The 14,043-nt window shown below is 33.3% G+C and overlaps 2 protein-coding genes and 1 long non-coding RNA gene across 4 annotated transcripts; 2 read left to right on the forward strand and 1 right to left on the reverse strand.

Annotated features, from left to right (window-relative positions):
- Positions 1 to 555: 555 nt before the first annotated feature.
- On the forward strand, positions 556 to 1,884 carry LOC140970081 (uncharacterized). Its single transcript, XR_012174070.1, has 2 exons — positions 556 to 846; positions 1,630 to 1,884. It is a non-coding gene; the product is annotated as an uncharacterized lncRNA (long non-coding RNA).
- A 3,349-nt stretch (positions 1,885 to 5,233) lies between these two features.
- Positions 5,234 to 10,310, forward strand: LOC140970080 (MACPF domain-containing protein At1g14780-like). Of its 2 annotated transcripts, XM_073431645.1 has the most exons (8): positions 5,236 to 5,536; positions 5,628 to 5,869; positions 7,120 to 7,321; positions 7,418 to 7,492; positions 7,680 to 7,863; positions 8,852 to 9,021; positions 9,098 to 9,162; positions 9,467 to 10,310. In XM_073431645.1, exons 1-8 carry the CDS (start codon positions 5,297 to 5,299, stop codon positions 10,086 to 10,088), a joined length of 1,800 nt encoding a protein of 599 aa, XP_073287746.1. In that variant the 5' UTR covers positions 5,236 to 5,296; the 3' UTR covers positions 10,089 to 10,310. The 2 variants fall into 2 exon arrangements, with proteins under 2 accessions (XP_073287747.1, XP_073287746.1); XM_073431646.1 differs by lacking the exon at positions 7,418 to 7,492 and having other exon boundaries at positions 5,234 to 5,536.
- A 263-nt stretch (positions 10,311 to 10,573) lies between these two features.
- LOC140970049 (CRAL-TRIO domain-containing protein YKL091C) lies at positions 10,574 to 13,311 on the reverse strand. The gene is made up of 6 exons (XM_073431608.1): positions 13,075 to 13,311; positions 12,696 to 12,951; positions 11,698 to 11,734; positions 11,259 to 11,376; positions 11,027 to 11,137; positions 10,574 to 10,926 (listed from the first exon to the last, which is right to left on the reverse strand). The coding sequence occupies exons 1-6, from the start codon at positions 13,144 to 13,146 to the stop codon at positions 10,780 to 10,782; spliced, it is 741 nt and encodes a 246-aa protein (XP_073287709.1). The 5' UTR covers positions 13,147 to 13,311; the 3' UTR covers positions 10,574 to 10,779.
- Between the last annotated feature and the right edge of the window lie 732 nt (positions 13,312 to 14,043).

Below are 14,043 nucleotides of genomic sequence, written 5' to 3' on the forward strand. Positions count from 1 at the left end.
CTGTACAAAGATTGTAAGTATCATCTGCATTAAACAACTTAATGTTGTTTCGAGGTTCCAAAGCAGAGCTAAGCTTAAGAAGTTCTACAGCTCAATCATCGAATATGTTGTTGAGCTCTTCCACTTGAAAATCTATTGCGGCATGAAATACATCAAAACGGTAATGGTGCTCAACTGTAATAGAATCCCTTTGGTAGCACGAACGTTCTTTAGTAGAATCCCTTTACTATTATTTTCACAAACTGAATGCACGACCATTAGAAAAATATCATAACTTTCTGCTCTCAAAGTATGAAGTAAAGCTTTGGCAGTTGAGACAAAATTCATTGCATTTAAAATGTCTAAAGAGTTGTCTTGCTCGACAAAACAAGTATGTGATCCCCATAATCTTATGCATTAAATATAAGATAAATATGAAATCAAATGATCTCAATGCGACCAAAGAAACTGTTCGTGTAGAATTCGAAGATGCTTCCTCGACCATGTGCTCAAGCACGATAATTGCAGAGTTGTACATATCTATCATACTATAAATCGACTCAAAATTGGTTTTCCAGGTTGAATCGAGATGAGGAATGGGAAACATGTGTACCCATAGTTGAATGCAAATGGAAACAGGTTACAGAGCCGGTAATGAAACTTTACACTGAGACAACTGATGGGTCAGTTATTGAAATTAAGGAAATTAACCACAATGGATTGGTGTTATGAGGATGCAGATCCCGATTTTGGATCTTGTCAAGTGAAAGAACTTCTTAATCACCTTGAAAGTGTACTTGCTAATGAACCTGTCACGGTCAAGAGTGGCCAAAATTGTGTTGAAGTAAAGCCACAGGTTTGAGACTAGTTATAATGTCACACATTCTCAACAATGGCTTAACATACAGTATGGTCAGTACCGATAAATCATTTTGAAACATTTTTCGTAGAAAATCCTGTCGCTGAACTTGGTTTATATTAACATTGTCTCATGTTTTTTGAGCTTTCTCGGGATCCATATTGAGTTTGAAGGCAGTAATGCAGTATGATAAATTGTTTGAAGCTGGTGAGATATCATGACTGAAATTGTGGTGAAAATTAAAATTTGAAGCTGCTATCAGTATTCACAGTTTCTTGCATTAAAATATTCCAGCGATGTGTTTTGTAAATATTGTTGTTGGACCATATTACAAGACCTTGAGTTTTTGAGAAAAGTGGTTTCCAATATATATAGGTAGTGCTTGTAAATGCTTAAAAAATTATTATGAACTTTTTTTTATATTGTTGTACAACTTTGTAAAAGAAAGTCTATAATCATTTTTTTAAGCATTTGCAAACATTTCCGTAGTATGAGAACCGGTGAGTCTCTAATTTAAAACTTCTGGAGCACATTCCCTTTAATGCTTGGATGAATTGGTCTTTGTTGGCTTTATGTAGTCAAAAACTGGAATGCATGAGTATGTATAGATGTTAATTTTGGTTGTAAATTTCCGACCTTGGACTCATGCATGAGAAGATGCACTAAAGTATAAAACAATTTTTGGGCTACCACCCATTAGCTCGAACACTTCTAACTCTATGCATGTTGGAACATCAACCCTGTTTTTACGAGGTCTACTCGTGTTTGATTCACAGGGATCAGTAAGCAAGGGAGTGGTGGCCAAACGCCTCCTATCCATGATGCAAGAGAAGGGATTGTTGCCAGATTTCGTCCTATGCATAGGAGATGATAGATCTGATGAAGATATGTTCGAGGTGATTATGAGCTCTCTTAATGGACCATCCTTAGCTCCTTCTGCGGAAGTATTTGCATGTACAGTAGGCCGGAAACCGAGCAAGGGGAAATACTATCTTGATGACACGGTTGAAATTATTAAACTCATGCGGGGCTTGGCCTCAGTTTCATTATTATGTTTATGACTATATTTGTCTGCCAAATTTGATTGATGATTGTTATGTGTTTCGTTATCAAAATCTTCCCAAGCATCCACTTGTGTTACGAGCTATTCGGTGAAGTATTTTGGGGGGGTCAACATTTGACTGATTTTACAGAGTTTTTAGTATGAAATGGGCGTTCTAGTGATTAATAAGTCCAAAGTTATATCTGCAAAGTTGAGCTTTTTGGAGCATACCATAATTACTATGTTTTCTAAGGTAGGTAGACATTAGAATCAATGATTTCTGATTCCATGATTCCTTATTATATGAGACTCTTTGAATTTTTATCTTAGGATGTAACAAAGTGAGCAATAGATTTTATTATATCTAGACGCGAGCATTTCTTCTTACTAGTTACTATGCACACGTTATGCGTGTGTATAATTTTTTTTTATTATTATCGATGGATTAAAGTGAAATTTGACAAATTATGGAATGATTAAATTGATATTTGAATTGTTGAAATAAAAATAAAAGTGTGTGTTGAAATTTAAAAAAAAAAACAAAAAACAAAAGTGTAATATTAATATCATATAAGAGTAAAATTGAAAAAAAAAAGTTGGTGTCCTCTCTAAGTAGTTATTATCATATCCTCACACTTGATATAGAAATATAAATATGTGCGCTCTTTTAGAAAAAGTATGGACTCTGTATGTATTGATAAAGCATTCCTATTGCTAAGACAATACCCTAAGAAGTAGCATATCATTTCCCGAACTCTAGCATACAAATTTCTACATTTTTGTTAATACATAATCAGATGTGCTCGGTTACATAATCAATTAAAGCTGTGTATTTTTTTAAATTTATTAATTTTCAAGATTTCTTCGGATATTTAAAATTTTGAAATATGAATACTCCTCCATATGAAATCAAAATTCAGCATCGTCTTATTATTATTTTTTTTTTTGTTTTTTTTGTAGTCGATAACATTAACAACTAATTGATTGTAGTATGATTTACTCCCCATCATATTACAATGAACTCGTTGAAGTCAAGTCGAGTTTGGAAAAACAAATCAAATAATTGGACGCCTGAATAAAATTCTTCTTCGTGTTGATTTTTTTGGTCAAAACTGTTTTCCACTCGTAGTTAGCCTTTTTAACTTTTACGTTCACATCTTCATGAAAGATTTCACTAATTTTCAACATTTTATTATATTAGTATTCCGTGTCAGAAAATTAGATTTTCTTTTATCGGTAAAAAATTTTAGACTTAATTGGTCTTCTCATATATTAATGAGAAGACGAGAATAACAATTTTGGTAAATTATATAGCATAGACCATATAATCCTTACATTATAACATAATTAAAAAAGTTTTATCTCAGCGACCAAAATTATTAGCTAGGGGTGGTGCAGATTTAATTAATTAAAAAATTCCTAGTTAAAAATGTAAATGTCGCACATATATGATATTGCATATATCCTCCCTCGCCCACACGCAAAGGGCTGCAATTATTTTCTCATTCAATAATTTAATATGGAAGTACGTACAAGCTGCCAAGTTATTTTATTATCACAAAAAAATTCACATATTCACACTGGTTTCTGATATGTAGTAGCTAGATCAAGTGTGAACATATTCGGATCGGACGTGGATCAAAAGGGTGCTTTAATTTTCATCTCTTCTTCTTTTTTTTTTTTTGAAAATTGAACATTCATGACATCAAATCGGTAAATCTCGAATACAATACAAGGCAGCCAAGATGGAATATTTTCATCTAGTCAATATAAACTGGAGTAGCTATTGAATGCTCTATGAGCAAAAAAGTGTGTCAGAGTATTGGCCGAGCGATGCATATGCTTGATCGACACAAAATGATTCAGTAGAAACATAGTATTTATATTTTTTTTCAAAAATTTTTTTTTTTTTGAATTTTCATTTTGCGAAAATATAGCCGATCGATCAGATAAACCAAGAAAATCATTGGAAAAATAAAGAGGCAATCGAAACGAACTGCTAAAAATATGGAATTATATTTAGAACGCTTTTCAACTATTTTAATTTTAATTATAAGATGAGGAAGCCATTCATATTCTGATCTATCCATAAATGTTCTACTAATCTCACACCTCTACCATTATTATATATTATTATTATTAGTAGTCGTATTTATCATTTGTCATAATTCTACAAATTACGCTATTTTGACTTCGTGCAAAAATGATACTACATTATATATTTTTCAATTACTCAAAAGGTTAGCTGTTTTTCTGCTTATTCTTAATTTGTTAAAAAATTATTTTGTTTTCCGACTGTTGCATAAACAAGAAGCATGGATAATTGTAGAACCGTGATATGAACAAATTCTGAGAACAAATCAATCCACGACTCTTCCGAAAATGTAAATACCAATCGCAGATTTTATTCCTAATATTGTTCCAAATCCTTGTCCGTTCTCTCTAAATCCATTCTACTCCCGAATTTATAAAGCTATAATGCCTAAATTCGGATTTTTAAGATCTAAAATCTTAAAATCGATTTTTTTTTAAGAATTCAATGATAAGAATACAATATTCGAATGCAAAATCATTTTTTTAGAGGTTGCAAACACTTGCTAATATCGTCATGAACATTTTCGTTGTTGGTCGGGCTTGGAAGTTTGTAGAGCTAGCTATTGCCTTTTAAAAATGTTTGTTTTTGTATACTTTGAAACGTGTTGCTAACGTTGATAGATGCAATAACGTTTTAAATCCTTTTAATGATGAATTAGAGTTCACATCTTACGTTGAACAATTGTTTTGTTCCTCTGAAAATCAGTTTTATACCCAACAATATTGCATAAAATTGACATTCCGCAAAAACCACGATCGATCGTGAATATGTATGTTACACAAAATACCATTTCGATCATATATATGAACATTTTATTTATATATTTGCTAACAATGACTTGATCTTCTGTCATCCATGGCTAGCTTAGTGACTAAATTGAGGCATAATTAACCATATTATAATAACTGTAAAAATTTTAAAATAATCTTACAAAATTGCACATTACATTAATTGAGAGTCAGGAGCTTATTTAGTCGACTAAATGAAATAACACGCAAAATAAATATGATTAAAGTCAAAGTTAGTTCTAAAAATGGACAGCTTCAAATTATACAAAATCAAGAGTGAACATGAAACTTCCTCAACTTCTTCCTATTTTCATTCTGTTTCAAACCATATGATATATGTACCAACGCATTTAAATATTTTATAATACATAAAATATATTTTCTTTAGCCCACGTCAAACACATATATTATATAACGTCTTTACCTTTTACACACACGCTTTCAACCATACAAACACAACCCCCGTCTACCTGACTGGTATATATATATATATATATATGCAGAAACCAACCTTGAGAAATTGAAAACGAAAAATGAGGGACCGTGGAATTGTTCTCAAGGCCCTGAACAGCCTCGGAAAAGGTTTTGATATTTCGTCCAATTTTCGACTCAAATTCTGCAAAGGAGACAACAGGATCATCGTCCTTAACGAAACAGAAACCAGACAGCTCTCAGTACCAGGTTTCGGATCCATTGATAATGTTTCTATCGATATAAAATGTGACAAAGGCGATCTTACGAGGTACCAATCGGATATGCTTGATTTTAACCAGGTGCGTATAACGAACATATTGTATATAATTATATTACGTTTGGATTATTTAACTGAAGTCAAATACGTGATTATCTTTGTCTTCGATTCAGATGTCGGAGTTTTTCAACCAAAAATGCTCGGTTTCGGGTAAAATCCCGTCGGGGCAGTTCAACTCCATGTTCGGATTCCAGAGCGGGTCGTGGGCTACTGATGCTGCGAGCACAAAGTGTTTAGCGTTTGATGGGTATTTTATCATTTTGTTCAATATTCATATCGATAGATATCCACTGATTCTTGCCGATGAAGTGCGGAATGCTGTTCCTTCTACGTGGGATCCTTCTGCTCTTGCAAGGTAAAACGAATTTAATTTACTTCACTGAAAATTTCACACACACTAACTTTTGGTGGGTATTGTTAGAAATTCTCCTGTAATTTTAAAGCATTAAATTAAAAGTACTATGGTAGAGTAATAGCCACTACGATATTCATAAGGTTAAATTTGGTGGTGAGTTAGAAACTCATGAGATATTTTAGATTTATATGCATATATATTGCTCGTTAATAATGTACAAAAATCTAATTATATTTTTTACTGGAAAATATAATTGACTCAACACTTTTGTTAAAGGAAATATATTATAACAAATGATCACCGCAGTTTTTTTAATATATAAATTATATTCCAACATTTATATATAAAAATAATACATAGTAAGTATAGTTGACCCACAAAGGCAAAGACGCCAGACCTTGAAGATGTGACAACCTACTGGAATGACCAAGTCTTAGCGTGGAATTTGCAGAAGTGTGGTGTTTTAATATCGGTTATAATATAAAAAAAATCGGTGTGAAATTAGGGGGAAAACGATTTATTTATTTTTATTCATACTTATGTGAGCTGAGATATTTCTTTAATATTTTAAATGTTTTCATATTGTAATGTCGGGTTGCATATCGGTGTCCTCAGTCAACGGATAGTTGATCAGAGAGTAAAAATAAAAATTATTTATTTTCTTGAGGCATTAACATTATGCACATCATAGCACGTCGTTCAAAATTCTATATTTTATATTTCGAGAAAGTCAGAAATGGGAGGATATAGTATGACAAGTTATGATAATTTGATGGCTAAGATTATCCCAACACATTTCATATTGAAATTAAATGAAAATTTTTCTAATAGCTGTCTTTTGTAATTTCAACATTTTTGACATTTCGGTGTTCATCTGACCTATTAAATTAGGTTTCACTAAAATAATCCTCAGAATAATTAAATCAAAAGAAAATTATTGTAGCTTACAGCAATCGACCATACATCGCAACACACGTATATCTTCAATGCACATCATCTTATCCACTCACGTCAAGAATACTTGACCACATTAATCTTCTAACAATTTGACAACAAATTTTGAACTCGAAATATATCATACTTGACTCTTAACAAGTTTAATAACCAGGGTAGTTGAATATGATCATGTCGGGTGAAAGTAAAAGTCGACATCGTTTTATCAAACACTAGAACTAAATATACTTAAAAAGTATTATCTGGAACACGAAAATGTTAATTGTGTTTATTTATTTATTGCGAGGGAGGAACAGATTCATAGAAAAATATGGAACTCATATAATTGTGGGGCTTGGTATTGGTGGGCATGATGTGGTTTTGGTAAAGCAAGACAAGTCTTCAAGCATGGAACCATCAGAGCTCAAGAATCACTTGTATGTACTCGGGGACCAATTATTCAGTGGAACATGCACATTTTCCCCGCATCAGTTCAAAACAAAAGAACATAAACACAAGGTTCAATTCAATTTTTCTCTGGCATATATATTATTTGTGTAATTAAGATGATGAATTATTTATGCACGTTTATGTTTGGACGAATCACGCATGCAGGCACCACAGGCATTCAACGTTTTCGATCCGCAACCTAGTATTCTGAACAGTTTCGAGTCAATTACATCAAAAGATGTAGGTTTGATGGTTATATTTCCTAAAAAATAAATATTTTACGCTATAAATGTTGAAATTATAAGTACTGTATCGCGGGCAAGCCAACCACGAATCGAGTTCGAATCGCATACTTTTAACTCAATAAGTAAATCTGGAAGTGCATTTGGAGCCCAGGATAATGTGTGTATAATATATGTATGTGCAGGGGATCAGTGTGATATGTTCAAAAAGGGGTGGGGATTCGTGTGTGAGTACACATTGTGAATGGCTGCCAACGGTTCCATTAATGCCGGATGCGGTCCATTTCAATCTCATACCAATCACTTCTCTACTGAGAGGGGTTCCTGGCAAAGGCTTCTTGTCTCATGCCATCAATCTCTATCTTCGATGTAAGTGGTGTTTATTATTGGTCTTTTGTGGAGTATTCAAATATCTTATTTATACATTATAAGATTTTTTGAGAAATTAATTTCTAATTATTATGAAAATGAAATATTGGGTTGGGAAAGGATCCAAAAAATATTATATTTCTTCTAGAAGATTTCCAATTATATGGCCGAAATCATTTCATTTCTACATGGTGTCAAAATACAACACGACTCGTCAACCCGACACGACCCAACACGAAAAAAAATCAGGTTCGGGTTGGGGTTTTTCGGGTTCGGGTTAGTGCTGGGTTAGACGGGTTTCGGGTCGGGTTGGGTCGCGGGTTGACCTGATTTTTTTTAAATATTACCTATATTTTTATATATTGTATGTTTGAACAAAATTTATTGTATATTTATATTTTAAATTTTCATCATTTAATATTTATTTTTTTAACAATTGTTTATTTGATTTAGTAAATATAATTTTAATTTTCTACGATTAAATTTTCAAATTTAAATCGGAAATTTTGTTATTATGTGTTTAAATTAAAATATTATTATTTTTTATTTTTTCGAATTTTTTTCATTAATTTTTTTAAAAAAAATAAAAAAAATAAATAATTTCGGGTTAGACGGGTTGATTCGGGTTAGACGGGTTCGTGTTCGGGTTGAGAGTTTTCGGATTGATTCGGGTTCAGATTGGGAAAAAAATTTACGGGTTGACCCGAAACTCGATCCACCCGACTCGATTGACATCCGTACTATATCGAATGATATATTGCACTGTGTAGCATAGATTTTGTCACATATGCATCGTGCTTATCGCTTTTCAGTTTTCACGTCTCTGTCAAAATTAATGTTATTTACTTGGTCATATATTGTGTGGGCCCCACGCGATATTTATAAAATTTCTTTGTAACGAGATTTTAGCGTTCTTCGCCGAAGTCATCTATATTTCCTGCTCTGATTATCTTTTTTTTTACTTGATTGAAATTTTTTATTGTTGCAGACAAGCCTCCAATAGCTGATTTGGAGTATTTCCTGGACTTTCAAACACACAAAATTTGGGCCCCCATACACAATGATCTCTCCATGGGCCCAGCTAGAAGCAGGGTCAAGCAAACGCCATCTTTGAATTTTAACCTCATGGGCCCTAAGCTATACGTGAATACCACCCAGGTATTGTTATTACACAGTAATTAATTACCAAGATCGCGTAATGGTTTTCTTTTTAACATAAATCAACTGTGATTAGGTCACTGTTGGCAATTCACCCGTGACTGGAATGAGGTTATATCTAGAGGGCATAAAATGCAATCGGTAAGAATCTATTTTGTGCATCCCATAATAAGTTTTATATTATTCTTTTAAAAAAAATATTAACTTTTTTTTATGTAACTGAATTAAATGCAAGGATTAAGTTGAGAAGGTGAGAAATTTGGATCTTTTTAAAATTATTGAAGACACTCAACATATTCTAAGTGATGAATTTTTTTTTGCAAAACTTGATCAAGTGAATAGAAATTTAACTATATATATATATAATCTATATATATTGATGAAGGAACACAATCAAGTGACACCAGTCATGTGTGACACCATGCATGTATACATGACTTTTCAGGCTGGGAGTGCATCTCCAACACTTAACCACCCCTCCGGTCCACTTCCAAAACAAGATCAATGGCGCCATAACATGGCGCGGATCCGAAGAAATCCCCGACAACCATCGATACTTCGAACCTATCCAATGGAAAAAATTCTCCCACATCTGTACTACCCCGGTGAAACCCGACCTAAAATGGTTAAGTCCGTCACGAGACACGTCCTTCATTGTCACCGGAGCCCAACTCCACGTGAAAAAGCATGATTCCAAAGATGTGTTACACCTTCGTCTTGCGTACTCAAAGTTATCAAACTCGTGCATCATTCAGTCTAATTGGATGCATGCAGCATCGGAACACAACTCGATAAAATCGGGATTCTTTTCATCGATAACCACGTCGATAACAGGCCATGTGGAGAAGGAGAAACCGAAACAAGTCGTTGTGGACTCGGGGGTGTATCCGACAGGACCACCGGTTCCGATTCAAACGCAGAAGCTTTTGAAATTCGTAGATATGGTGCAGTTGTGTAGAGGGCCGTTGGATAGTCCTGGACATTGGCTGGTGACAGGGGCTAAATTGGACATGGAAAAGGGAAAGATTTGCCTAAGGGTGAAGTTTTCTTTGTTGAAAATCTACTGATTTTGAAAGGGGAAAAAAGTCAGTTTAGTTATGTACATTACATATTATACCCATTCAAAAGGCTGAGTTTTAATTGCAGTTTGTAGGAATGCGTGTAAAGTGGGGGGGTTCCGTCGTGTATATTTTACTTGTAAAAGCAGACATATCGTTGATTCTTTTTATCTTGTTTTACTCATAAAGATAAAAAAGACAAATATTAGATAAAACAATCATTATTTAATATCTCATTATGAAACAATGTTTTAATTTTAACGCCTTTGGATTGGTATAAAAGAGGGAAACATCTCATTTAAGTGATTGCAACCCATCAAACTATACAATCGTGAATAATATATTGAATTTAGTTGATCCACACAAATTAGATAAGTTTTGCATCTACCGTCATGTGCAGTAACGTTCGTAAACCAAGCCACCAAACCTGATACATCAAGACACCTAACTATTTTTTAGGTAAAAAGGCAGAATCATTGGCAGTCATCAAGAAACTAACAAATAATCCATCATTTACTGAAGCACATTTTATTATACAAACAAGTAATGAATCGTTCCCTGAGCGATTTCTGAATATGACCTCCTTATCATAATTTGTTTTTGTCACATAATTTTTGCTTATTTGACTCATAAAGTATGATTCGTACATTAGTTTTTTCTGCAGGTTGAGGTCGAGATGGAACTACAGTGGGATGACTACTCAGAGGGATGAATCTTCTAATGGTATCAGTACGAAATCTTGAATGGGCACAGGTTTAGCTCGCCCTCCATACTCTAATGCCAATGCTGCTTCACCAATGTCCTTCACAAAATCTCTTCTTTCCTCTTCATTCGTCACAATCACAACCTGCATTAAATTTCAAGACTAGAATTTAACATGTAAAGGGCACCAATTCAGTATACACTATAGGCTTTGACAAAAAGAGAGATCTCATTATTGAATATACCTTTTCTAAAGTAGCTTTCTCCAAGAAACGTGAAACCAATCTCCAGACGCTCACGAAAAACCATGGCATGTGTAGCAAGTATAACTTGGCCAACCGCTCAGGGTAGTATGCCTGTGCGGTGGCACACGTACTCATTATGAATGACAATAAAAATGTCTCAGTGTGATACTCAGAATCGATGACTCCTGACAAAAAGCACCGCTCTTGGGAAAGGTTTGTTGGGGCGACTTACTTGTAAGTACTGAAAACCGGTGATTAAGCCGCGAGCATCTACGTTCTTGTAGGAAATTTGATTCAGATCAATAACGCCAATCAACTTTTCATTTCCAATTTCTCTGCCTTTGAAAGAACTGTAAAGGTAAAAAAACATCACATCCTGAGCCAGAATTTAAGCTTAATTTTACAGAGCAGAAGATACAAGTGGCTTCGGAGTAATTATAGTCATATAACTGCAATCTTGATCTACTATACATGTCCTGTTTGACCATATTTTCAGAACAAGAAGTTAGCAGGACACCGATATTTTATAAAAAAACCAATGACAATTACAATAATGTATAGATGTTTGCTTCAAAGTAAAAAGTTTTTGCTGACTCCAACAGAATTCCCAAGAAGAGTTGTGAATGCAATTATCTTTATTCTCATATCACAGAGATATCTAGAATCTATACCTTGCAATAGTCTTGTCCAGTAGATAAATCACGAATTCTGCATCAAAAGTAAAAGAAAAATGAGTTTTTTAAACGATCAGTATTTCCAAAAATGTGTTACCACGCATGATCAATCCCTAAATTTTCAAGTAAAAATAATTTTCACTCCACAAACTTCCAACAACTACATAATCGAACATTGAAGTATTGACAAGTAAGTAAACCAGAAGTAGGTTTTGATTCCAAACTATTACAGCAGACATGACAACAATTCACAAAAGACATCACATGTAAATACAAAAGGAAACAAGTCAAGCATGAGTAGCACACGCTTGATTGGTACAAGACTTTCCAAACTGCTAACATGAATATATCACAATCACTAGCCAAAAAAACGGATACACTTTAATGAAATACCAAACTTTACACTCATCATCCATGCATTTGTCGACGACAAATGTATGTTAGAATCACATCATGTACCTAATCCCGTATCGACGGACAACAGAGAAAAGAAAGCCTCAATATACGACAAGAATTCGATACTCGCTCTGTTGAGTTAAGGTTGTGCTTCAAACGTATACATTTAGCTATTTTTAGCAGGGAACTCCAAAGTGCATACCCAAAATGATCTTTAAACTAAAAGACGTATTAGAATATCAACTTCCACACACGCGAAAATTTAATGCTTAAATTATCAAAAAAAAATTCAAAATAAGGAGTTTGGTAGTGTGATGGAGAGATCATAGAAAGGCCCCATGTTAATAAACAATTAATATACTTCAGATTGTCAAAACCAATTAAATTTTATAATGAATTGGTTTCCTCGAGAAAAAATAAATTATAGCATACTTATTTTGCAGCACCCACATCAACGGAACAACAAAAGGATACGAAAGGCATAATCCAATAACTCAAAGCAAGAATCTTTAAGTACTAAACCAAAAATCAAGAAACAATGCCAAATACTAAAGAAAATAAGAAACAAATTAGTTAGTAAATGAAAATATATCACTTACTCTTGAATTGAAGCTGATCCTTGGAAGGGAAATGCTTATTGGCTTTAACCACCATCACGGGGTACCCTTTTTCAGATAAACCCTGCAAATAAATTTTCTTTGCGTTTAGTTCATCCTCAACTTCAGATTCAGGGATGTGACCCAGAGGCACGGATGCAGCCCTCCATTTCTGCCACTGCACAAACATTTTTGAAGCCTTGTCTGTGTCCATTGACCTTGCAATCAGGAATCTCATCAGTGTAGGGTCTCCACAGTGCTGCAACACAAATGACACTTGAGTATTTCACATAGAAAAAAAAAACTTCAAAATTTTCGATCACAATTAAAATGGTTGCACATTTGCTGCAAAACGAGCGCAAAAGGATGGTACAAAGATTACCTCGGTGGAAGAACCAAGCATTTGAACTGATTTCCTCATCTGAGCCAATGCCTGTTCTTGATTCTGATCCATTTTCTGGTAGAAAAATATGATCGGTGATTCAAGAAGAGGATAGAGAATCCGAAAACGAGTGAGGTTTGACCGCAAGGAGAGAAGCACTTTCGTCACGAGTTCTGTTTTCTATTATTCGAGGAGGGTGAGGTTTTCATTAATAAGACGTTGGACAAGTTAGGAAAATTAAGACTCATGAATAATGTACAACCAGTTACTCTACATACGCAATTGCACACGTGACGCGTGTGTGGTGTATATAATTTTTTTTATCATTATCGATAGATTAAAATCAAATTTAATAAATTATGAAAAGACTAAATTGATATTTAAATTGTTGAAATAAAAAAAATAAAAATAAAAGTGTGTATTGAAATTTTTTTTAAAAAAAACAAAAAACAAAATTGTAATATCAGTATCATATAAGGGTAAAATTGGTGTATTTCTTAGGTGGCTACTATCATGTTCTCAATTTTAATAAAATAGAATAGATAAATATTTATGTGTTAGTCGGAGTTTACTCAATATTCATAAAACAATCATGAGGTCCAAAACAGTAACTTTGGTTATATATTTAATTCAATATACTCCTCATAAATAATCATAACAGGTCAACCAAATAAATATTTTATCTTTAAAAAAAATAATATTTAGACTCTATTTTATGTTATCTACACTCTATTATAGGTGTAAAATATATATCAAATTTAATGTGTAAATATCAAAATCTCTTTTTGAAAAAGTCCAAATTTGTGTATCCAATCCACATTTTTGTTGGAGCACAATACAGAGGAGATTGAAATGCAAATATATAGAATATGAAACGGAAAATTATTAATATAAAATTTACGTGTCATAATATTGCGCAATCAATTGTAGGAGAGATGAAAAATTAGTAAATAGGTTTAATTAAAGTTG

This window comes from Primulina huaijiensis, unplaced genomic scaffold (genome assembly GCF_012295235.1).
Source record: "Primulina huaijiensis isolate GDHJ02 unplaced genomic scaffold, ASM1229523v2 scaffold43333, whole genome shotgun sequence".
In the NCBI taxonomy this organism is placed as follows: domain Eukaryota; kingdom Viridiplantae; phylum Streptophyta; class Magnoliopsida; order Lamiales; family Gesneriaceae; genus Primulina; species Primulina huaijiensis.